This window comes from Ovis aries, chromosome 2 (genome assembly GCF_016772045.2).
Source record: "Ovis aries strain OAR_USU_Benz2616 breed Rambouillet chromosome 2, ARS-UI_Ramb_v3.0, whole genome shotgun sequence".
In the NCBI taxonomy this organism is placed as follows: Eukaryota; Metazoa; Chordata; class Mammalia; order Artiodactyla; family Bovidae; genus Ovis; species Ovis aries.
Genome location: NC_056055.1, coordinates 85182619 through 85204969, shown reverse-complemented (window position 1 = coordinate 85204969; position 22351 = coordinate 85182619). Strand labels below are relative to the sequence as shown.

The following is a 22351-nucleotide window of genomic DNA, read 5'->3' as shown; positions in this document are numbered from 1 at the left end:
CATCACAATACCCCTGTTGATGTTGTTCCTTCTGTCTTCTCCCACAGTAGCCATCCCACAATAAGCATCTTCTTCCAAAATAAGCATCCCAAGATGCTTACCTTGGCCACTTTCTTTTACCTTTTGGGTCACTTCTCTGTTGATGACTCTCAGATCTGACACTGCGGTGTCAACCTATTTTCTAAACGTTTCTAATTGCCTAGACACCAGATGATCAACTGTTTTCTCAAACTGAGCTTACTGTATATTCCCACCACCTTGTTCACTCCCATGTCTGTTGAGAGTGCTACTGTTTTCCCATGCTCAGAATTCCAGGGCTTTTGTGTCATCTTTGACTCTTTGCCTTTGTTACGCATGTTATCATTCTTGTCCCCTGGATTTTTACCTCCATGTTGCATCTTGCCCTTTTTTCTCCAGGCTTATTGCCTGTAGCCTTTTTACCCAGATTGTTATAGTAGCTTGCTAATTGATGTCTTCACTTCTGTCTTTTCACACTTCAGTCCATCTGTCTGTCTGTCATGCTATTGCTCGGTAAATCTTCTGCCAGTATAGTAATGATCACACTGTGCTGCTGGTGAGATGCTTTCAGCAGTCTTTACTGTTGATGGATGATGGGATAAATAGCATCTCTTCCAAGTGGTGTTGGCTTCCCACGTAGCTGAATGGTAAAGAATCCACCTGCCAATGCAGAAGATATGGGTTCGATCCCTGGATTGGGAAGATTCCCTTGAGGAGGAAATGGCAACCCACTCCAGTATGCTTGCCTGGATAACCTCCTGGTCAGAAGAGCCTGGTGGGCTACAGTCTATGGGGTCCCAAAGAGTCAGATATGACTGAGTGGGCATGCACAGCCTAGTGGCATACCAGACCCTTTTCAGTATAATAGTTCCCATTGAGCAGTCCAGCCCTTTCATTCTTCATTGTTTTACACAGACCCACCTTACTTTCCAGTTCAGCTGGACCACTTTTCTAGGAATACTGTCAGTTAAGTTCCAGTGCAGATGCTGCCTCTGCTTGGAAATTTCCTCCTTCCACACCAGCTAGAAGGAATCTCCTTTTGTTAAGTCCTATACCCTTTGGCCACTATCTTAAGATGTTCTGTGTTTCGTTAAGGTTGCTTAGCCAGATAAGCATGCTGGCTTATCTCCTGTACTAGATTATAAACTTCTCATGAATAGGGTCTGTGTCTTAACTTTCATGTTCCACACACCTTGTATTTGGCAAGTAGGGCTTTGATCAGTATTCCCTAACAGTGGCTAAAAATACTTAGTTGAAAATGTGTGTCTTAATAACATGTGAAAGAAAAGGGAGCTAGAAACCGAGCTAGTCAGGGCAAAAGAAGTATATGACTTATCAATTAGCAAATTATTCAGCTTTTCCCAGTGAGTTACTTCTGTTCTCTCCAGGATTTGTTTATTTGATGGCTGGATACTGTCAGCCTTGAAGACTTTTAACTCTTACAATGTGTCTAGGTGGTTAGAGGAATTTATTTGCAGTGTTTTTTCAATATGTTTTCATGTCCTCAGTGTCTCCAAATAATACTGTCTGTAGAGTATGTGTAATTTTCTCCCCAGTCTCTCAATAGGCATGCTCAATGTCCACTCCAAATAGCCATAATTACAAGTCAGGGGACAGGCTCAGCGAACGAGGTGGGCAGGCATGTTTCAGGGTCCCCTATTGTGGGGTTGATGCTTCTCAAGTTGAGATGTGTTTAAGCCTCTTGGATACACTCCCAGTCTTGCATCACCTAGCTAAGTTAACGCACACGCAAGTATTCTGCCTCCCTCCCTTTTTCTGGCTTTCACAGTCATACTTATTTTGTGAAACTCAGGTATTTACTTCACGGTCACACTTCTTATCTTCAAAAAAGCCATTGCTAGCAGTACATTTAGTGGCAGTTACATGAATGGTTTGTGAATGTGATCATGTATCTCCCTTCTTTGGCCTCTTCCCTTTTCTCTCCTACTCCCCCCTTATTTATTTTTTTCTCCTTTTTTTCCTTTCTTTTACATAGTTCTCATTTATTGTTTTCACCATTTTCAGTAGTAGTACCATTTAACTGGGAAGCCCCAATGTCCTGTATCTCCATCTAGTTGGTGGTTCTGAGTAGGATCACTTTGTGAAAATTCACCAACCTGTATACCCATATGGTTTGTACACTTTTCTGTACGGGTGGTATACTTCAGGTCTAACAGTTTACTACTGCCACTGTGGATGGCAGTAGTCAGACGAAGAGTCAGACAGTAGTCCCAAAGTAGTCCCAAAGAGTCAGACAGGACTGAAGCAACTCAGCATGCATGCATGCACCGGACATTACCTGGCCCTCAGAGGCTTTCCTTGTGCCTCTTATTGACACTGCTGCTGCTGCTTAGTCGCTTCAGTGGTGTCCAACTCTGCGATCCTGTGGACTGCAGCCCGCCAGGCTCCTCTGTCCGTGGGATTCTCTAGGCAAGAGTCCTAGAATGGGTTGCCATGCCCTCCTCCAGGGGTTCTTTCTGACCCAGGGATCAAACCCAGGTTTCCTGCATTGCAGGCAGATTCTTTACTGATGAGCCACCAAGGGAAGCCCCTCCTTATAAACGTTCAGTTCAGTTCAGTCGCTCAGTCGTGTCTGACTCTTTGAGACCCCATGAATCGCAGCACGCCAGGCCTCCTTGTCCATCACCAACTCCCGGAGTTCACTCAAACTCAAGTTCATCGAGTCGGTGATGCCATCCAGCCATCTCATCCTCTGTCGTCCCCTTCTCCTCCTGCCCCCAATCCCTCCCAGCATCAGAGTCTTTTCCAGTGAGTCAGCTCTTCGCATGAGGTGGTCAAAGTATTGGAGTTTCAGCTTTAGCATCATTCCTTCCAAAAGAACACCCAGGGCTGATCTTCAGAATGGACTGGTTGGATCTCCTTGCAGTCCCTTACAAACATTACTGCTCACCAAATGTCATATCACTTTTCAGAACTCTGTTAACTGTTAATTCTTTCTGTTTTTAATATGCTGTTAATGAGTTTCTAGCATCGAGTTCCTTAATTTTGAAGACAATCTTCAGCTGCATTCAGCATTCAAAATTGCTTTGTTTTAACATGTTTTCATTTAGATATGTACATACATGATAGAGCCTCTGTTTTTTCCTGAAATTTATGAAACTTCAAAATTTTTTTATTTTTACACTAATTTTTTAGGTTTGTGAATTTCATGTAAGGGGATACCTTCAGCATAGTTGCTTTATTCTGTGACAGCTCTGAAAGCAAGAGTTGGGTTAACTGGGTGTCTGTCAGTCTCAATCTTCCTTCAGGACAGTAATTTGAACTATTATTATGATAACTTCACTGGGGCTGCCAGTTTCTCAGGTCTTCGGACTTTAGAAGGAAGTAAATAGAGAAATTAGCACTATCTTTACAGCTCTTCCTGGTCATACAAAAATAATTGCCTGCTGTATGCTTGTTTAAGGAAACATGTTACTTGTCATTTTCCTCTAGACTTTCTCATAAAACATGGACTTCAGGTTATGGTAGGAAGAAGCCATTGTCACTGTCTGTAGCTGAAAAAAGATGAATAAACTCATTTTTCTGTCTTTAAGTCCAAACAGGGTAGGTAACATGTTTGATTTTTTTTTTTTTTCCCTTGAAGGCTGAGATTCATGCTGACCTCAGATGCTTTTGGATCTGCAAATAGCCTGATTCTAAGGATTCATCATTTCCCTAACATCTTATAAACTACCTCATCCACCACACCCTGTCCAAGTTCTCTTTATTTTTATTTTTTTATAGTGTATCAAGGGATTATGGCATTTGGACATGTCCCTGAAAACACATCCTTGCTGTGTTTCCCTGAAATCGAGCCCCTGATTAGGCTGTCAGCAGATGCTGTATCATACGGATTGTGCCAATTGGTGCTGAGACAAGTGTCAACCAGAATGGCTTCTCCCTTTCGCAAGGGAACGATGGGGTGCTTAGGTAGCTTTTGCTAACGGGACATGTGCCTGCCACTGCCGAAAGTTACTTAAATCTCTGCCCTGTTCAAACTTCATTTTAGGAGGCTCGTCTTCCCCACACTCTGAGATCGCATAGTGCTGCTTTTTCAGTGTACAAGCTTTTCCCTCAGTGCAAGTGATCAATTTTTTTGGGTCAACAGTTATTGTTGTTATTTTCTGGTCATGTGCTCTAATGTGATATTCGTGTGAGTAAACACCAGAGCGTGGTTTAATACCCACGCTGCTTTGGCAAAAACCAGGCTCACCAAAACCCAAAGGCACGCCTGCCTTTCTTGTCCCGAGATCTTCACCGGCTCTCCTGGCTGAGGTTTCTATATGTTGAAATGCCCAGTCCAGGCTGCCAGAGCCATCTAGTGAGGGCGTAGTTGTAAATAGGACATAACATGTACAATTTTAACACAGACTCATAGAGCAGAGAGGGGCCAGTGATTGAGACTGGCAATCCAAGGGGGCAGACCGTTTTTTTTTTTCTCTTCCTTCATTTGAATCTGTAAAGATCTTGAACGCATTTTAAATTAATTAATCTATGAGCTGTTAACCCAAATTTATGTCCCAAGTTTTTAGAGAATAAGTAATAAGATTGTTGTCTCCAAAGAGAAAGATTTATTGAAGAATACAGGTGCATAGTTCAGTACATCCATAAGGAGCAGACACAGGGTTAGATTCAGTAGTTGGCAGACATGCTTCATCATTTAAATCTAGATTTAAAGGCAATTGCATTCAAGTTTACCTAGATCATCCAGTAAATTAATACACGAATGAGAATCTGAAAAAAGTTTTCTGATTTCCTCAAAATTTAAATGCAGGAATCCAGGACCTCCCTTGTGGCTCAGCTGGTAAAGAATCCACATGCAATGCGGGAGACCTGGGTTCGATCCCTGGGTTGGGAAGATCCCCTGGAGAAGGGAAAGGCTACCCACTCCAGTATTCTGACCTGGAGAATTCCATGGACAAGTCCATGGGGTCACAAATAGTCCTACACGACTGAGCGACTTCTTAAAAAAAGAAAAAAGAGATCCAACTAGTAGAATCCAAAATGTTTCTTCATGATCATCAGACTTCTGTAGAGCCCTTGGCTGTTGAAAGAGAGGTACTTCAGCTCTTACAAGGCTGGTAATGGGAGGAAATTAGGAGTCAGTGGAGACGGAGAGATGTAGGTGTGATGGATGAATCTTATTTGTGAAGATGGGCCTCTTCAAGTGTAGTGAAGTGAAGTTGCTCACTCCGTGTCTGATTCTTTGTGACCCCATGGACTGTAGCCTACCAGGCTCCTCTGTCTATGGGATTTTCCAGGAGATGTGTTCATGGCCGAACTCCCGGTGGCTCACATAGTAAAGAATCTGCTTGCAGTTCAGGAGACTTGGGTTTGATCCTTGGGTTGGGAAGATCTCCTGGAGAAGGGAATGGCAACCCATTCCAGTATCCTTGTCTGGAGGTTTGCATGGACAGAAGAGCCTGTCAGGGTACAGCCTATGGGTTCGCAAAGAGTCAGACATGACTGAGCAACTAACATACCATATGAGCTCCTTTTCAATCTTCTTCCCTCCTTCCTTTCCCCCGTAACATGCGGGCAGAGTAATAGTTCATCTTTTCTCTGTGTATTTTTTTCTTTTTTTAGAGGGGGATGAATTTTCACTGTCCTCCCATCAAATGACCTATGTGACTCAAGAGAAAACAGGCAGCTTAGATTATGATATAATTATTCACAAAGGGAAAACCTCAGTGGAAATTATTGTTTTTACGTTATCTCTATTCTTGATAATGAATCAAAAAAATTTCCCCCTTAGCCTCACATAGAAAATGAAACTGCACAATAAGGTAGGGATGGCAGGTCTCACAGGGGAAAAAGGTTGCTGTCAACTCTTTTTTCTCCAGAATATGGAAATTTGGGTGGATTATCTGTTCAGAGGAGGTTTCCTTTATTAATTCTTTTTCCTTTTTTTCACTTAAGACATCTGTTAACATTTCACACAGCCCAACAGATGTTGCAAAGCAAGTCCCATACTTTGTTCTCAGGAAAAATGACATTTCCTCAATTGGTTACCCCCACCTCTGTGACTGGGCCCAGCCTGCTGCTTCTGCATAATTTGCATATATTATGTTATATACATTAATGCTATACGAATTTGAAGCTTCAGCATTCTTTTTATACTCTGAAGTCTGATTTGATTAGAAACTAGTTTACACATTGAGGGTTGAGAGGTCATAACATTATAAAAATCTCCTTTGAGAAGAGCAGCCTAAGTCTGCAGATAGGTTTGGATAGCCAATTACTTAAGAATTTTTTTTCTCTATAAAATAAGTGAAGTACAAAAGCTTGAGTTGTTTTACCACGAGGAAGTGCTGATTGTCATGCGATGCGGAGCGTCATTTTTATTATTTTGGCAAGAACAGGACAGTTTTGTCTTGACAAGCCATTAGATGAATACCAGTGTGTGTCACATGGAAAACCACTGATCTTTAACCCAGCTCTGTACTTAACCAAGCCTTGAAAATGAATAGTGCATAAAAGAAGAGCAAAGGCCAGTTTACTGTCATTACAGATTACAGAATCTGTTAACAGCTGCTGAACTGAACCCAGGGAATTACAGGTATTGTTCCGTGAACCAGCGGAAGTCCTAGAGATGCTTGTTAAACTGTGTCTATAAATCGTACATTTATTTGATATTTGCCTAGGATTTACATTGCTGGAAACATAGCTGAAAAAAGGACAATCCTTGAGTACTTTCTCTGTGTACTAAATGCATGCCTTTATCGCAAAATCACATATATTTACATTCTAGAACTGTCTCAGTGATACTTCCTTACCTTCACTTATGGAACTTATTTTAAGAAAGCAATGTGTTTTCAAAGAAATTAATAATGAATATTAAAAAGAAAACAAACAGTATCCCTACCCCCGCCCCCCCAAAAATCGCACATACAAACATACAAAACAAAATCCTTAGCTCATTTGTTTCTTCAAGGTGCTCATTGTGGCTTATATTTGTACCAACATGTGTTTTTTTTTTTTTGTTTTTTTTTGAAATGGAGGGAAAAATCTAACCCATCTCAATACCCAAATATTGAAAAGATCAGTAACATTTAAAATAGTCGGTTGTGGGAATTATTGCTTACAGAGCTAACAAGAGAAAGAACACACTTTCTAACTCTGCTGGTGGAATTGCATTGTGCCTCCCTATAGTCTTGTTATCCCACACTAACTGAAATGCAAATTCTTTGTAACTAATTGGATCTCATTGAGGGTACATGCATAGTATGTAGTTATATGCAAAAAGGTTTTAAAAACTAAAATTTCTTTGTAATTGCAACTTTTGATTACTATCTGAAACATTGGTATCTATAGTATAGGTTTAGAATATATATATATTTAATTTTGTTCATAGATGACTCAAAAACATGAGCTATGAGATACTTGGTAAATGCCAGCTCAGAAGTTAGGGGGCAAATGTTTGTCTATAGGAATCTATAAGTTGGATTTTATTTAAGTCTTGTGAGAATGAAGAATTTTTTTTTTGAAGTTTAGGATTTAGTATCTTAGAGCCGATACACTGAAGTCATGCTTATAGTATAATCCTTTTGTTGGGATATTTTAAATGTGAAAACATCTTAAACATAAGAAATCACTTCCAAAAACTATTGTCTTTTTGTTTTTTTCTTCAGTTCTCCAGTTTGCTTTAATGTTGTAAACTACATCTGAGTTTCTTACTTTTGTATAAGTGTATTTCCGCTGCATGTTGTGATGAGATGGAGATATTCACATTCTCACAGTGTCTTTACTAACTTGGGTGCCATTTAGACCTAACTGGTGTATTTTTTCCCATGGTTTGTCTCTCACTCTCAGTGAGAGTGGGAAAGCCAACATACAGCCTTTAGTATTTGTGATTCTTTCAGTGGAAATACATGGATCAGGACAGCAGAAACCTGTGTAAGTGATGCCTGCCTCTACTCCCCTAGTTTTAAGTAATTTTAATACCAATGATTGTAGACAGTTAGTTTACAATCTGCAAACTATATAGCCAGTAGACAAACTCAAAAGTCATGTTTGTGCCTTGTGGGTGTGTATTTTTTTGTATCTCTGTCCTTATAGGTGTCCCGATTGGTAGACAAAAGATTATCCTGGAATTGAGGACTTTGCATGCTGTGTTTCTATGTGGAAGTAAGTGGCAAGTTCAAATCAAGCATTTTGGAGGTTTCTAGAGGAGTCAAATTTGTATTTTGAGGACTTGATTTAAAAATGATTGTTTGAAACTTAAAATCTGCAAAGCACAGTATGTGTTTATGCCTGAGGTTTTTGTTTTCGTTTACCTGTTCATTCACTTCTTGGTAAGTCAGGGTTGTTACCTCTTATCGTATGAAAGCTTGTCTTCTTTGTAGACTGTTCTTACAAACAAGTTAAAATTTTGTTTGATCAAATCCATTTAGCTCGTGCAGAATTGCATGATAGATTTTTAGTAAAAAAAAAAAAAAAAAAGCAACTTAGATAACTGGTGCTTTTGAGGCATGTGCCTTGACAGTAGTTACATGCCAGATACTAGTTACTTACACTGTAAACTTGTTTCATGTAGGGCAACCCAAGCTTTGCCCTCTGAAAGAGCTCAGTTTCCCTAGGCTGGGTAGCATTTTGTCAGCCGGGGAGACCAGATTTGGATGTATTAGCTAGTCAGCCTAATAACCCTGTACAGACTGTATTGATTTTCTAGGAGAGAGTTTATGAACTAAATAAACTTGGGGTTGGTGTCTTAATAAACTGCTTCTCTCAGTCTGTCACATTTAGTTACAGAGTTGTGCAGTTTAGGGGGAAAAAAGGCTAATTCTGTTACAGATTGTTCACAGCAGGGTCTCCAAATTAGCCCTTTGTTTTGTAATGCCACCTTGCTTGGGCTCGCTTTGAGCACATTTCTCAGTTTTGCCCTAATGAGTTGCAACACTGATAATGTGGCTGATGATCTTTCATTGATTTCACTATCACTTGCTTGTCTGGTAATTGATCCGTTGCTGAGCCTCTAGTTAATTATATCGGCTTTGACATGGCCCAGTCCATGGGGAATTTCAAGTCTTGCAGAATAACAGTTTTAATAAAAGAGTCTATTACTGCAGGTGCTTGCTGCTGCATGCCAGTTGATTTTTGTGTTGTTAGTGTGTGTGTGTGTGTGTGTGTGTGTGTGTGGTTGCTGGGGAGGGGGATACTTGGGAAAGGAGAGGACCATAGCACTGAAAGAAAGGAGGGGTGGGGGCTGGAAAAAGAAGAAGAGGGAGTGAAGGAGAGAGGAAGGAAGGAGGGGGAGCCGACAGGGTGAGAGCTGGAGAGCCAGAGGCAGGCAAGAGAGAGCACACAGGCAAAGCGATACAACAGAGCCTGCAAGGAGCGAGGAGGAAGCTTGCTATTGACAGTGTCCTTAAGCCTCCCACAAATAACAGCCATTAGTGGGAAGGTCAGGAGCTGAGCAGGCAGCTTGACTGAGGCACTGAGTGCCACTTCAGAAATCAAGAGGCTAGCAAATTTTAGAGGGAGTTTAAGTGGGTAATAGCTAGCTGTAAAGGTACAGTCACTGTTGACAATTGACTCATAGGGTTTTTCTGCCTTCACCCCCTCCAGAATATTTTTATTGACCACAGGTGGACTTAATATATTTTAAGGCAACAATTCTTCGAGTTCTTGTTTGTTTCTCTTCAGATATTGAATTTGCTGCTTTTGAGACTTTTTTGTGCTTAATGGTGGTGAACCGGAGGGAAGTTTAACAGAAAAGCTTTCAGGAGATGGCGGTTCTAGAGGGGAAGGCACATTTGTGTCAACACAGTGCACGCTTTCTCATCTTTTCTCATTGTCCACTAATGACACTGAGCTGCCATTGAAGCTCTTTCTGTTTCTTTTGTTGTTTCAGAGAGTAAGGTTTATTGTTATTCTTGAGTTAAGAAGGAGCAAGGAGAGTGGTACATTTGTCCTCGGTATTTGTAGGTGGTTGAAGATTAATGTGCCTTACATTTTAAGTTTAGGAGGGATGGCTTTTTCCTGCTGACTACTTTTATGAGACGACATGAATTTAGCTTTCCATTTTGGAGTTACTGTTTATGTACAGTGCATTTTGTTCAGTTCTGCTTTTCCATAAATAAAGTAGATAAATACGATCTAATAAATAGATGTTTTGTTTTAAACTGGGTTTAATTAAAAATATGACATGCTATCAAGGTTATATTTCATCAGGCTGGAAAATGTTATAGAATTTTCTATAGAGATCTTGAATGAAAAATGGAGTTTTTATATTCATTACTTTTTGCCTGAAATGGGACAGGCTTTTTTTCTTCATCTTTTTCTTTTTTACGATTTGAAAGGATATTGTAGAAGCTTCATCCAGGAACTTTAACAAAGGATTTTTTTTTTCTACTTACTGAGCTTTAAGAAAAGGTACACTTTTTTCCTTTTCCATTCAGTTTCTTATTGTTTAACATCCAATTGAGTAATTAATGCCCCGAGGGAACTGTATAGTAAATAGTGTGTATTTATTTTGCAAATGTTTATTGTGCATCTTCTATGTTCAAAAACCTGCTAGGTTTATTTATATACTTTTTAGAGTGTAAGGTCACATCACTATGTATATTATTTTCTCCAGGAGTTTATATGTGATTATAAATAGCCCAGCACATACTATTTCTTTTAGGAGCTAACATTTAGACAACATCTAAGCCAACTTCACATTCTCTTACAGCTGAGTATTTCTCTTTCTTCCAGTGTAATTAGGGGCAAAAAAAAAATGTTTTTAAGCCCAGTAGTTTACAAATGTTAAAGCAAAGACTAATGTCAGATACTGCAAGCTATACCCGAAAGCATTGTTGGGAAAATTCCCTGGGAAGGGCCCCAGCCTCTCCTTGCCCCGTGGACCATCCCTGATCTCAGTGCTGCTTGGAGTGTGCCTGAGTGTGTATCTCTCTCTCCGTGTGTCTGGAGAGGGGTTAGTGCAGGGTGTCATTCGGTGCCTGACAGTGGAACAGTGCAGTTGACTCTCAGCTCTACTATCCAATGACATGCAGTGGCTGAGAGTTTGAAGCTGATGGTTGGGTCTCCAGTGCTGCCTGCACACCTGACAGGCAGCTGTTAAACCGAGCGAAGGCAAGCTCAGGGAGTCACAATCTATGCATAAATGATAGGGGTGTCTGTGTAGAAGGTGCAAAAGAAGCTCTGACCCCCTCCCTCCCCCAAATCTCCCCCTTCCCAAATGAAATGCACAGTTCAGCCAGCTTCTTAACTACACTACACTCCTGCTACTGGCTGCCAAGAGGCTCAAAAATCCACCTTCACTTTTCAGTCAGAAGAGGCAGAAGTGGATGTGAGAGAAAGAGAGACACAGAGAGACAGAGAGCCAAAGAGGGCAAGAGACTTGACTTTAAGAGACTCCTGTACTGACAACTCCATGCAGTTCGGAACCAGAGCGACTCCAGCTGAACCAGGGTTCATGGGAACATGGCAAAACGCTGATACTAACCTCTTATTCAGAATGTCCCAACAGGTAAGTTACTTTTTCTGTTTTTAAAGGAAACCTTGAATTGTTATGTGTACTTTTGCTTCTGGTATTTTCCTTTCTAAACATTTTTGAAATCTTGATCACTTCGTAGTTTGGGTTCTGTTTTGTCATAATTGTTACTGGAACGAGCAAGGTTACTTCTCGGCTTCCCTAAGGGCTCCTTAAAAGAAAAGGGGGAAAGGATACTGAAGTAAAAGAAAGGAAAGGCATTTGTGGCAAAGTTTCACAGTCCAGCCAGGGTCAGGGGAAGACTTATTTCTTAGTTTTCTGTTAAATAATAATAATAATAATAAGCCCCCCCCGCCCCCCGCCCCCCACCCAGGACATGTTATCTGTCTGCGTTAATCACTTCATCCAAGTGGCTGCTATCTCAAGAGTAAGGTTTGCCAACCCCACGGCCATGAAGTACAGGGGCCCCTCGGCCCTGCCCGACGGACTTCCCTGGGCTAGAAGCGGCTTGACTCCGACCCCGGCCGGGGAGAGGAGGCTGCGTGGGAGCCGCTGGCAGCGCCGCCGAGGGGCGCGGGTGGAACGGCGTGTGTGACGGGCTGAGCCGCTGGCCGGTCCCAGCTCCTCCGCCGCTGCTGCCGCCGCCGCCGCCGCCTCTTGCGCTCTGGCCCTGCGCTCCCGCCGCTCCCGCTCGGCTCCCGCCCGCTCGCCCACCCGCCGGCCGGTGCACTCACACTTCGGCAGCCTTGGCGTCCTCCCCAGAGCCGTCCTCGGGCCGGCTGGCTGCACCGCCGCTGGCTCTGCGGGGAGGGTCGACGTGTCCGCCCAAGGCCGCCGGAGGCTGCTCGTTAATCAGCGGAGCCCGCGGCTCGTACCGTGTACCGTGCGCTTGGTGGTACCTACGCGCCCCGCGCGCCCGGCTCCTCTTGCACAATCGCTGGCTCTGCGGCTCCGAGGGGGAGCGAGGGGGAGAGGAAGCGAAGGGAAACAACCCAGAAACTTTCATCTTGGACTGTGCTCAAGCGAGGGAGGGAAGTTCCCTGGTGCCTCCCTCTCAGACACGTCTTTGCTTTTCAAAAGCCTCCATCAGACCCACACAAAGCAAGAGTTAGTATGATATTAGCCTCCGCACAGCACGAAAGTGTGACTGTACACTGGGATTTTAAGCAGATGGAGGTTGTTAGGAAATGGGTATTGCTTCTCTCTCTCTCTCTCTCAAAAAAAAAAAAAAAATATATATATATATATATATATACACTGCAATTACTTTCTTTTATGGAAACCTACTTTGTTTGTAAGGAGTTCATGAGAACTAAATACTTTCATTGAGTTAATTTGATTTTTAAAGTGTTAGTGAAGAAGGAAAGAAACCAGTTTACCAGACTGGAGACCTACGACAAGTTTAGAAATACATCTGCGAAAGGTAGTACAGAGAGCCAGAGTTTTGTAGCCTTTAGCTAGTGAACAGTTGTATCACACAGTTCTAGATAGGATAAACGCATTTGAATAAGGTGTATTTTGACATATCCTGTAGAGGGACCCTGATTACTGCTGATACAGTAAGCTGGGATTTAAATGCAATCAACACAAGCCCAATAAGCAACTCTTGATGTGCAATTTCCCATTCTTGCAAGTTAAAAAGTTCATTTCCTCCCAGAGATATTCTTTGGCTTGCCACTGCCGGGTGCCTTGAGAGGTGTGTTTCTGAAGCACATCCCTGCCTGCCTGGGTGACTTTTCGTGGTTGGAATACAGAGTATGTTTTCACTGACCTTAGGACCAAATAACTTGTTCTCTACTTTAAAAATTAGATATCATCTTCAGGGTTTTCTTGTTACTGGAGGTCGTGGTCTCTGTGTGTGTGTTTTGAAAGGGGAGGTTGGTTTAGGTCTCCCTCTAGCTAGAAAAGAGTTAATAAAACCAGATAGAGATAATGATCAATTGATAAATGGCCATTGAACCACATAGATGGTGTTAGATTGCTTCTTTGGCACTAGCCCATTTCCAAGTAGATTTGAATCTAAGGAGACTTTAAGTTGTGCAAAGCATTTTAGCTAAAAAACAAATAAAAGTAAATTATATAAATGGTGGATCAAAATTGGGAAAATAATTTGAAATTGCTCAGAGAGAGAAACTTGTGCAGCTAAACCATTATGATGTCTTTGATCCAGCTGTTTCACTCTCTGGATACATAAAAATCTCTTGTGTGTACCTGTGTTTATATACGTGTGAAAGTGAGCATCACTGACTATTGGAAGAGTAGAAATATAGGGAAATAATTTATGCTTTATGGCTGCTATATGAGGTAATGTTAATTATACTATTTACTAAATAGTAGTACAATGAAAGGAGAAAATCACAATTTTAAAAAGTGTAGTTATTTTATTTTGTATGTTTTCTTTATTTTTTGGTTTTGATGTAATTGGCAACTCCCTCGTTTTTCTTCCTGTCATGGTTATTAAATGCTTACCTCCTCTGCATTTTTGGAAAGCATCTAAAGAGGGTATAAGTTTACATGTTTTATTTTCCTCCTTCAGGATGATGTTTTAGTTTGTATAAATATTGTATAAACTTGAATTGAAACTATGTGTAAATCCTAAAATGTGTACTGTACATGTTTAATTTACATGTTTATTTTCCTGACCTATAGTTCATCAGCAATGCTGATTCAGTGTGTGTGTACATGTGTGTATATGCCAATGTAAGGAAGACACTTCTTGACATGATCTCTCGCGAAGCCAACAGTTTCAAGGAATACTAGTCTCAGTATATACATTAAGCCAGTATTTGTCTTAATACAGGTAAAAGTTTGTCCAGTTAAAACTGCAGAATTTTATATTTCTAAGGCCTAGAGATATTTTTCCTATGTTAAGATTATTTTAATTTCTAAGGAAAAAAAATGCACTTAGCTCATGAAGTGAATATTTTGGGCATTTTTTTGTTTCAGAGTTTTCTGTAATAAGATAAAAACTGCGAGATTTACCTGATCATTTCTTTAAATATTAGAAAACACTGACTAGCCAGTTTCAAAACTGAACTATAGAGAATTCACAATCCGTATTATTTAACTACAGCAAAACTTAAAGTGGGAGATAGCTCATAAATACTGAAATTTAATATTCTAGCGTTGTGTCTTCTATGGGTAATTTAGGAAGCAGAGATATAAAAATCTTTGTCTTTTGTTTTGTATGAGCAAAGTTAGATCTGCTTATATGTAAATGTTTCAGTCTGTCTAATTCTAACAAAAAGATACCACAATCTGAAGCCAATTTAGATTTGGTGGAACTAAGTCTATTCCCCTAAAGTTCAAGATATGACAATTTGACTGCATTTTCTTGCCTCTGTATTTTTCTTCCATATTTTAGTATGATTTTTTTTTCAAAAGGGATAGTATTTTCCCATACAGACAAACACTTGATAACCTTGAAGGGCATGACTCTTAACTTCTCTAAAGGGAGTTGTTCTTTGGGTTACTTTGATCAGTGACAGGTCGAGAATAACCAGAAACTCTTTGCTCATCTTTTCTGTTCATCTCCTAGAGTCTAGAATGTTGTTTTGCCCATTTTAACCTCACAAGGTATTGTTAAAAGCAGAAAATAAAGTCTGCTTTTGGAAATCGTTGTTGTTTTAAACCAAGCTTTAAATGATGATTTTTCCCCATTTTTGTAAATACTTTGTTCGTGTGAGAGAATAGCAATTAAAATTGTTTGTACTGCCTCAAGGGGTGCAGTAGTCTAATAATATATTTTGAAATCTTCTCAGAAATAAAACTGTAACAGGTAAAGGGCTAGAGCTTATGCTTTACACGTTACTAGAGGCATTTACCTTTTATTATTGGTGAGGTATATTTAACCTGTTTCAAATAAAACGTGAATCCCTTAATAAGGTCTCTTTTCAGACACGAGTGAAATACTAAGTTAGAATTATAAATGACTCTGTGCATCATTATGTAGTAATTTAGGATTCACCCAATGATGTAACAAAATTAACAACATAATTTCATTGTGAAACTGTATCTTGTTAAAGAACAACTGTCTGACATTCTCCTACAGTTGCTTTATTTAACTTCATGCAAATATTATTAGTAGTGACATTTTTCTATTGTGCATTAGATTCTCTCATTAGCATGATGTGTTAGTTATCACCAGAGAAATCGTTTCCTAGATAGGTGAGGGGCAAACCAAGAAAGCTAAAAATTAAATCAGTGATTTACATTAATACCAGAGCATCTGCTCACCAGAGATAGGACAGAATCAAGCAAACTTTCTCACTAATATAAAATCTAGCCCATTTCAGAGAAATGATAAATAAAATATATTGTCAGAAACATATAACATTGCTGGCATCCATTTAAAAGCAGGTTCGATATGCATTTTGCTCCCAGTAGTCTCTTAGTTCTTTCTATTCATATAGGCAACGACAGTTTCCGTTGGTTGAATCTATATATTCAAGTAGAAATGGTGATTTTGTCTGACTTCCTACCTGCCCCCCCCCCCACCAAATAATTTGAATGTTTATTCACTAACAGTTTAAAAGGCACATACGCAGTGTTTCTTACAAGTCAGATGCCTAATTGTATATTGTGGCTTGATTCTTCCTTCTAGTTCATAGAATGCATTTTATTCTTAACTCTATCCTCCTCGTGCAGCTGTCCCTTTTAACAGAGGATGTATATTCTTATTTAACCAGAGCCCGAAGTAAAGCAGTTGATAGTTAATGGTCTTTGAAAATGACTTTCACTGCCAGGCATCAGCCACCTCTAGGTTTCTGTGCTTTCCCTCCTCCCTTTTTACTCCCCTTCTTACAGTTGGTGTATTTCAGTAATCACATCTTACTAAAAAAGGATTAAATTGACCAAACTGACGGTCTTGATGCGAAAATAAATATTTATATTATATTAGGAGGCATGTAATTTCAGCCTGTTGAATTAGTAGGCTCCTACCTCCAATTTAGTTTGCCTCTCTAATTTGAGTGATAATGTTTTATATTGAAGACTTAACTGTAGACATCTATTCAAATATAATTCTTCTCATCCATTCTTATCATGTAACACTAACATTAGGAATTTGGGTAATTGTTAAAATACAGGTTGTAGCACAGGTGCTTGTGTGTTGGCCTGTACTTTGTAAGTCTGTGTATAACAGGCAGACTTCACTTAACAGGTACTGTCTAATTTGTAATGCAAGGGGAATGAACGTAGTAGGCCTTATATATGGTGTTTATATACATGTTAAAGCAAATAAAGCAGGCACAAACATATTCTCAGATGGATATGTGGTATAGATTGGTATATATTAAAAAATCTGTGCTCACATTTCAAGATTATTTTCACCATGATATAGTAAGTGACTTTGAACATAGTAGGTGATCATTTTGAAATTATTTTTCTGATGTTTCTATCATCTGCAAACTGGGACTGTGTGTCTGTGTATAATCTGTAAGGCCTTAGCGAAAGCTAAGGTGAATCAAGTAACCACAGTCAAAAAATAAATCCCTACAGGTGTAGCTATCTTATCTATATAATTGTAGGTATTTTTTAATAATTATATTTATGAGTGTATCTTAACATTCACTGATAAATCCCGTTATTCATGCCTGGCTTTATGGAAATCTGATTAATGGAGTGACAGGACAGATTTGGGCTCCCACAGCAGCACATCCTCCCACTTCTGTGTCAGGGTTAAGAGCCGCGGCAAATCCTCCCTAACTAATTAGATGCTGAGTAAGGCATCTCGGAGAAGTTGGGGCGAAAGTGAATGGGTCACAGCCAAAGCAGGATTGCAAGGACTCCAGTGATAGAGAAAGCATCCAAGTTTGCCAGGTCGCTGTGACACGGGGAGCTGACTCCTAGGGAACTGGCCGTTACAGATAGTGAGCTGGCGTCATCCAGTTCCATGAAAAACACACATTCGAGTGCCTCTCTCTTCCCACCTTACATGTCTGACACACCCTTAAAGAAAGTTAGATTGGGCATCTGCCTGTATCAGTCTGCAAAGCTTTCGAGAGGACTTTTCCTGCAAACATGTATAGCTAATGGCTGTGAAAGGCCAAAGAAGTATTTTCTGAACTTGAGACTTTTGATTATAATGTGTATACGTATCAGAAGGCATGAGGCAAGACACTGGAATTTGCTTTTAGCTGGTGTCCACAGTTGGAATCGTGGTGTTGGACTTGAACTACGAGTTAACTCCTTTCTTTCCCGTGGAGTGTTGTCAGGGAACTTTTTGGTAACAGGGAGAAGAGAGTGAATTGTGGGGTGACTTTTTCAGTGAGAGAATTTTTTTTCCTGGGAGTCCCTGCTTGTTGCTGTCCAAGGACCATGGAACGTAGTGGTTCCAAGATTTCCTTTCACGTGAGGTTTGGAAACCTGGTTTGTTCTGTGGATGGAATGAATCCTTCACCATGTGAAAATCCTGCTGTCCCTCTCATGGTGTGTTTTTGCTGCTACATAACCACGCTTCTCTAGGCCTTGGTCAGAGAGAAGATTGTTTGCGGATCATAGGAAATGATTGATCTTACCCCTGTCTGCCAAAGCTGATGCCAGTTTTATTTCCCGAAAGCAGCTGGCTTCCACATTTTGCTCGGTGATCCTCCATCTACTTAAGAACCAGGGAGAGGAGGGGAAAGAGAGTCAAAAACCCTTTCAAGGAACTTTGACATCTATTTTTAAGCTTTAGAGAAATAAAGGAAAAGAGGCATAATTCAGGCACAGCAGCCTTTCTGTCTTGACATACAAGCAAGACATTGTATCGAAGAGGGAGTTTCTTTTCCTATAAGATACAATTGTAAACAGGCGCAAAAAATAAGATGAAAAAACTTTCTGAGCAACTAAAGCTCCAGGAAGTTTTAATATGTGCAGATGACACCCGGGAAATGATGCCTGGGCGGTGACATCTGAGGTACCTCGCCTCCTCACCGAGCATGATCTGTACTGCCTTTTCCCTCCCCAGCTTTAAAAGAAAGTTTTAGAGACTGGAAAAAAATAAAAGTATTGATTCTTTTTTAATTTGTACATTCCCTGTAGGAACCCTAGCAAATTTCATAGTGTACATTCAAACCCTAAGGTGAAAAATTTATGACTGGAGTTCATTTGGTTGAGGGTGGTGTGCGGTGTTCTATTCAAACGCTCTGGATAGCATTTCATGCCACAGAATCAGAGAGCAGAAGAGAAAAGGAGCTGTATCATTTCTTCATTCACTCAGCCTTTCTTAATGGAAATGCTTGTGGAAAAACAAAGCATTACTCAAACTGGCTAACGTAGAAATCAAATTCTCGGCGTATTAATCATCATTCCAATTAAAAAAAAAAAGAATTGATCCTTTAACAACAAAATAATATCCTTTTGTTTTTCTTTAATTAAGCCCGCCAGTTTTTCATTTCTCTCTGTGAAGAAAATGAAAATAATCTTGAACAGTAGGAAGTTACTCATTGTAACAGGGATTCTCTTGAGCATATCTGACATCTTATTTACTCAGTATTTTTGGACTGCAGTCTTATTTTGCTACTGTCTTTAGGGTTTGTGTGTTGTTGCTGGGGGCGGGGAGGGGGGTCGCTTTAAGCCTCATTTCTGTTTGGTTGGCAGCCACTTACTTAATGACCTAAATACATGATTAGACTGTTTTTTCTTCCTATTCCTGTTCCCATAGACCTATTAATTTTCTTGGTTTATTCTCCTTTCCTTTCTTTTTTCTTTTTTTGGATTTCTCCTTACTTTCACTGGCTCTATTTGCCCTAATAAAAAGGAATTAAAAGACACCTTCTTGCCAGTACATCACTCTGGCAGAGGGATGGAAAGAGGTGCCACCCTCAGATGTGGTCCTCAGCGTGGAGGTGCTGACAGGAGGACTGTCCTGAGTTCTGCTCTGTAAGGGTTCTTTAAGTCCGGGCATGATAAAAACATGTAACCGGGGGCCCAGGCTTATCATTCAAAGGCGCTGAAAGGCAGTTCAATTGGATCCTTCGCTATGGAAGAAAGTACTTAGCTGAAAAGAGATTTTGCTTTTCTCTTTTTCTTTTTTAAAAGTAATTCTTGACTTTAGCATTCTGTGCAGTTAGACTTACATCTGCACAGGAGAGCATTTTGTTAGTTTTTCCATCAATAGATTGAAGGTATGACTCTCTGAGCCAAACTGCAGTTAATAAGAATTAACTGAAACATTGAAAAAAAAAAAGAAATCAAAGTCATGGCAGGGCTAATATTTATGGATGACAGTATAAATTGAAATGGAAAACATGCAGTATACAGAACACAGTGAGGAGGAGTCACTGCTATTTTGTATTTAATAAATTTTAACCCATTGTCCTACCCAGCTGAGAGACTGTTAAAATGGACAAGGTTTGAAAATATTCTTCTACATGGAAAGACACAGCTTCCGGTCCTTGGACCTGCTGTGCTTTTGTGTGACTGTCATGAATTTTTCAACTTTATTAAGGTATCTTTTAGTGGCTATTTGTTCTCTAGACAGATCTTCAGGACTCATAGTTGATGATCAGAGTACCTGAACTGGGAGTTTAAACAGAAAAAATCCAGGATAATGAATGTTTTACATGCTGAAAATAATTACGTTCAGCTGGCTTAACATAATAACAAAACTAATATTAAAATGAGAACCTCTATCTAGGCTTTTCAAAATGTTTTTTTTTTTTTCCTTCCATAAAAATTTAAGCAAGAAAAATTTCATTGGGTTAAATCATTAGGAGGACTCTTTGGGCACCTGTTCAGGCATAGGTAAAGAAAGCTGCCCACTCCTGGGCCCTCTGCCGGTGCCGGGACATGACTGGAAGGCCACGTGCAAGAAATGGGACAATAAGTAGACAATGACTGTATTCAGGAAGGCACCTCCTTGTTGACCTCACGTCAGAACCTAACTCAAGAGCCGGGTAGGATCTGTAGAGCCTAGCTAATATTGCTTTTCTTTTTTAGGTATTCATATTAGAATACCACAATGTACCAAAACCCAAGCCCTGCTCTAGACTTTGTGGGAAGACTTCCTGTAAGACCCCACATTGTCACATGGTGGTGCGTCTGTGTGTGGTGTACAGACAGGCAGGAAGTGGATACCTGTCCTTCGGTTGGCTGTGGGAATTAAGTGATTCATTTCTAGGTTTCTTGGGGATTTGTCAGTGGCTACCTCAGATTCAGTGAGCATATGGATGGCTCCCCTTAAAAAGGAATTCCCCTTCTTAGGAATGTCATTTAAATGATCCCTTAGTTTGTACCCTTTTTGCTTCTTGAAGGTAGCTTTTTGGTGAAGCTCTTTGTCGTTCATTGGGAAAGAGCTAGATTGATTCTTACTTTGTGACTTGCCCATTTTTAACCAGTGGAAAACTGTAGTTACCCTCAAATGAGTTAGAACCAAGCTGAGATAGAGATACCAAGATGAGACTCTGACCCAAACTTCAAATGTCTCATCATTTTCCTTCCCAGTCATTTCTTTGTTTTCTTGGACAACTTTGGAAAATATTCATGGGATTGAATCAATCTTAAGATATCTTACCAATCCTCTTGTCTGTTAAATGGAGTTCATTGTGAAAAATAATTTTTCCATTTGACTCTTTTTTTTTTTTTGACATTTATTATAAATGAAGTAAGAAGGGATCGAAAGAGAGGTCCAACATCTGGGAGAACTTGTTTCAGTAGCTAGCCTGGGAGCCTGAACCCTAGCTTCATACAGGTGAGATGTGTTATGGGAATAAAAGCCTTGTGCATTTAATGAACCCCGCCTGCCTGTCAGCTTGGTTTTTCATGCACCATTGTTGTTCAAATAAGAAAAAGAGAATGTTCACAGCCTGTGGTGAGATTAGAGTAATGAAAATGAAGTGTTAATCTGTCAATAGCGAGCATATCTCATATACTGCTTCCTGGGCCACATTTATGCGTGTATAATATATTCCAGGTTTTCTCATGACCAGGGAAGCTTGGATGCTCGTTATATTAAAAACACCCTTTTGGTTAAAAGTGAGAAGTTGGTCATTTTTCCTTGGACAAATAGTTATTTTTAATAATTTCTTCATAAACCAACTGCTGCCTGCCTTCTGAGTGCGCAGATGCTCCACTACGCTTTATGTGCTGCTGTGCTTGTCCTTTGGGTCTCTCTCTCCTTTCTTCCTTTTTTCTTTTTTCTTTTTTAACAAATGCAGAGTGTTGAAATAAGCCTCAGCATAAGCCTAGTTTGAGGTTTGATTTCCTAGAAATTGGTGATTCATAGAAAGAAGGAGGGAGTTAAGTGAATGTAAGGCTTCATCCCTATAAATACAGATTAAATATTATTAAACATTCATTATCTCATACTTTTTTTTGTCTTGATACAGTAAAATGCAAACAAAAATAACCAAATCAGGAATCTTCTAGAACTCTTTTATGTATTTGCAGTCAGCTGCCATGATGTGAGCCCGAGGAGAAAAGCTTAAAACTTTGGTCATCATGAATGGGAATTAACTATGTTTTTTTCCATAAAATTCCCCTTTCTAAAATATTATAGTAGGTAAATCAACATGAATGTAGTGAATTATACTTTTCCTAGAACAGTTTTAATTGTTGTTTTTTATCCGTTTACTCAGTTATTTGAGAAATTAAATTTTTTCCCAAAATGATACTCTTACAAAAGAGAGTAAATTTAATCTTAGATTATAACAAGATGTTTTAAAGAAAATAATCTGAATATTTACATGTATGCTACCCATGGGGTCATCTCTTTTAAGAAGCATCTTAAGAGATGGTTTCAGAAGAAGTTAAAAGGTGTGGGGAGAGGTAGGTTAATAACTGAGTTCCAGGTGTCTGTTGCTAATTGTTCAAAATTCAGGCATAATGGATATTAAGGAAAAATGCTTCCCAAAAGGAATATATAACATTGTTGTTCAGCTTTTGGGTATAAGACTTTATTTATGGAGCTCATAC

General features: G+C 39.8%; 1 protein-coding gene and 1 long non-coding RNA gene across 12 annotated transcripts in view; one reads left to right on the top strand and one right to left on the bottom strand.

Moving 5' to 3' along the window:
- The window catches only part of BNC2 (basonuclin zinc finger protein 2), a 485878-nt gene that overhangs the window by 147876 nt on the left and 315651 nt on the right, over positions 1-22351 (top strand). For 8 of the 11 annotated variants that reach the window (XM_060409510.1, XM_042243468.2, XM_042243467.2 and 5 more), the window contains one exon: positions 11291-11491. The exons of the other annotated variants lie outside the window; for them this stretch is intronic. In XM_060409510.1, the coding sequence (XP_060265493.1) occupies positions 11291-11491 (201 nt within the window). The remainder of the gene's footprint in view (positions 1-11290; positions 11492-22351) is intronic. 11 annotated transcript variants of the gene reach the window in all.
- LOC121818651 (uncharacterized) lies at positions 1971-12402 on the bottom strand. The gene is made up of 2 exons (XR_006058676.2): positions 12190-12402; positions 1971-11666 (listed from the first exon to the last, which is right to left on the bottom strand). It is a non-coding gene; the product is annotated as an uncharacterized LOC121818651 (long non-coding RNA).